The following is a 3,122-nucleotide window of genomic DNA, read 5'->3' as shown; positions in this document are numbered from 1 at the left end:
TCAACAGCCTCAGCCGAGTCAATGCCCTCGGCCCCATCCGCACCAGCAACACGTCCCTCCTCCTTCGCAACATGATGAGCCTCCTCCCCCGCCCTCGTCGGGACCATCCCCCACCGACCATCAGAAAGATTCCGAATACGTCCCCCCGTCCTACTCCAAGATTGAAGAAGGTTCAGGCTGGAAGTACAGGTTTGTGACCAAGGCGTATCCTTCAAACTTTCTTCGCGACCCCGCTGAAACGATTTTATAGTCTCGATGTGAAGCAACAACCCGTACGTGCGCGCATGTGTGGTTTTGGCGATAAGGTCTGTTTCTTTCATTGCCTGTGAGCCCTGATCATATGTCTCACAGTTCTCATTTAGGACCGTCGCCCAATCACGCCGCCGCCATGTGTTCGTCTTGTCATAATCAATACCGAGACGGGTAAAGAGGTTGATTACAAGTACGTTGATGCAGTGGCGAAAGAGAAAAAGGGGACACCTTGGTTTGTGCTGATACATAATGTGCAGTACCCTAGACCACGCCATGTTTGTGTTGTCGGTCGATCTGTGGAATCATGATGGTACCAAAGAAGTCAATCTGGTGCGGTCCTCAACCGGGACTGGTGCTATGGCATCCTCAAGTACCTACACTTATTCATCCTTAGAACCAGGAACCCCTTCGTACCAGCAACAATCTCTGCCCCCGAGTCGCGAGTCTGGATATGGCCAATCGCAAGGGATGAACTATGGGCAGGACTATCCCCCGCCGGTGCAGCAGAGCTATGGTCAAGGTAGGTCGAAACAGGAAGAACAACGAGCGAGAACAAATCCTTGTCTGACACAAGAGTAGCACCGTCGTACCCGCCGAGCAGTTCCTACGGTCCGCCCCAACAATATTACCCGCGACATAGCGGTTACAATGCCGAACCTTCGGCTCCTCCGCCAGGTGCCCCTTTCCGTAATGGATATGGACAGGATCAAAATGCGCTTACTCGGATGGCAGTAGTGGGAGGTCAACCCCAAGGGATGTTTACGAGAAACTTGATTGGCAGTTTGGCCGCAAGCGCATTCCGTCTCGAGGATACTGAAGGACAATCAGGTATCTGGTTTGTCCTCCAAGACCTCAGCGTCCGTACAGAAGGGACCTTTCGGTAAGGGCAACTGGATTCGGTCTGCGCCGTGGCTTGCAATTGCTAACGCAGAAGTTGCAGATTGAGGTTCTCCTTCGTCAACGTTGGACGCCCCGGAGGGCAGGGGACCAACGTAAACCAAGGCCGAGCGCCAATCCTGTCGTCGTGCTACAGCGAGAGTTTCCACGTGTACTCGGCCAAGAAGTTCCCCGGCGTGTGCGAGAGTACACCATTGAGCAAGAAATTTGCAAACCAAGGCATCAAGATCCCGATCCGTAAGGACGCCAACATCAAGGGCGAAGGTGATGAAGAGATGTACGATCAGAACTGAAGGATCTGCGTGAACTATATCGCCAAAGGAAATATCCGTAATTGTTTGACCATATCAGAGATAGGCTTTGGAAATTTGTCTATTCAGATAGTTGCAATCCGCAGGAGAAGGAATAGCTGGCGCACACAAAAGGCAATCGGCACTGGAAAATAGGCCAAATCATGACTATCATTTGTACAAGGCTTCGAGATATGTCGCCAAAATGTATAGAGGTACTGTCCTCATCAGACAAGGCGTCATGTCTTTGAATGCTGGGCATAGATGCCGGCGTTGGTGTTTGGAATTGAGTCGATTTCTCATACTTTTTGCTCTTCGTCCTAGCTTGCAATGAAGCGTGTCGGCGATGCTGCAGTTCGACACACCTAGAGAGCCAATAAAGAGTGCGAAACCAAGTGTGGGATCGATCGACAGGGCAGAGGGTTTCCTAGCTCGAGAGCAAAAGATGACTGTATCATGGCCGAACCAGGGGTTCAAGGAGTCAACGTCATCGCACTTAGACAAGCTTAGCCGCCAAATTCAGGGTCTTATTTCTGATTAGCATGGGACAACCCTGATGGAATCTAGCTATGTACAAGCTACAGGCTATAAGCCACAAACAGCAGCATCCCTTGCATATTTCGAGATTTTGAGGTCATGAGGCTTGTGATTGAATGCCTTTTCGAGCAGGTTCTTCCCAGCTTCCATAGCTATGAGCCACCCAGCCAGACCAGCCCGTCGTGTCGGGGCACGCCAGTACAGAAACGGCTATGGATAAACGCTAGTACCGGCACGCAAGAATATGAAGAGTTCACGCCTTGGTGCGGGAGCGAGCGCCGCTGGGAACTCGGAGCCCGGCGAGAGCGAAGACGATCTACAGATCTCTGATGAATAGATTCTCTTGGCGACGAGAGGCCATTCGGCCAACTTACTTTCTACTTGACCGAACAGCGAGACTCTGAAAGGGGAGAATCTCATGGAAGACTCGTCTTGTCATGACAGACATGCATGAGTCGCATACCAGGACGTGGTAGGCGCACAGCTCACAGAGAATTTTGATGTTCTCATTTGAAGACCGACTAAGGAACTTATCCTTCACTAGATAGGTCGGAGTACTTTATGCGCTTTTGCAACTATTGGCTCGATACGGTATTCCCCTTTCGGTCCCTGGGTGAGTACAGCATCTTACACCCGGGGATCAAGTGACCCCAAGCTCTCCCGTCAACATTGAACCCCTCATGGGCCTCATAAAAGCTTGTATTGACTTCGTATATCGGAAGTACACTGCCAAGATCTGGGGCAGCACGAGGCCATCAAAATTCATTACGCAACCAATTTCTATGACTGGACATGGTCTCTTAGTGCCATGACCAAAGTGGAACTGGCGCATGGGTACTTGCGTCTACTTGTCCTAGACTTGGGCGAGCTTTAAATGAGCCTCATTCTTCAAATAGACAAGGGTTGAGAGGAGGACAGCGCTTTTCAACTAGAGGTTGAAAGAGAGAGTTCGATGATTTGACTCAAGAATAGACTCTGAGGTAGTGCAGAAGAAGCCCCTTCAGCTACAACGCCCAACTGAAGAGATCTCGCCCTACGGCTCACAACCCAGTAGCCCAGGTGTTCGGGGCAGCCTAGTTAGCACAAGTCCAGGCTAGGATATACTCTATGGCTGGGCGCAGTGGTTCGGTGGGTGTGAGGGGGGGG

At 51.1% G+C, this 3,122-nt stretch overlaps 1 protein-coding gene across 1 annotated transcript; it reads left to right on the top strand.

Moving 5' to 3' along the window:
• Positions 1–71: 71 nt before the first annotated feature.
• Positions 72–1,442, top strand: FTJAE_12863 (uncharacterized protein; the record flags this gene model as incomplete). The annotated part of the gene is made up of 6 exons (XM_037345948.1): positions 72–193; positions 251–305; positions 363–442; positions 510–772; positions 832–1,132; positions 1,193–1,442. 6 exons carry the CDS (start codon positions 72–74, stop codon positions 1,440–1,442), a joined length of 1,071 nt encoding a protein of 356 aa, XP_037200104.1.
• Positions 1,443–3,122: the final 1,680 nt, after the last annotated feature.

This window comes from Fusarium tjaetaba, assembly GCF_013396195.1.
Source record: "Fusarium tjaetaba strain NRRL 66243 chromosome Unknown NRRL66243_c0000366, whole genome shotgun sequence".
Classification (NCBI taxonomy): domain Eukaryota; kingdom Fungi; phylum Ascomycota; class Sordariomycetes; order Hypocreales; family Nectriaceae; genus Fusarium; species Fusarium tjaetaba.
Note: the sequence above shows the minus strand (reverse complement) of the source record. Positions and strands in the feature narration are given on the sequence as shown.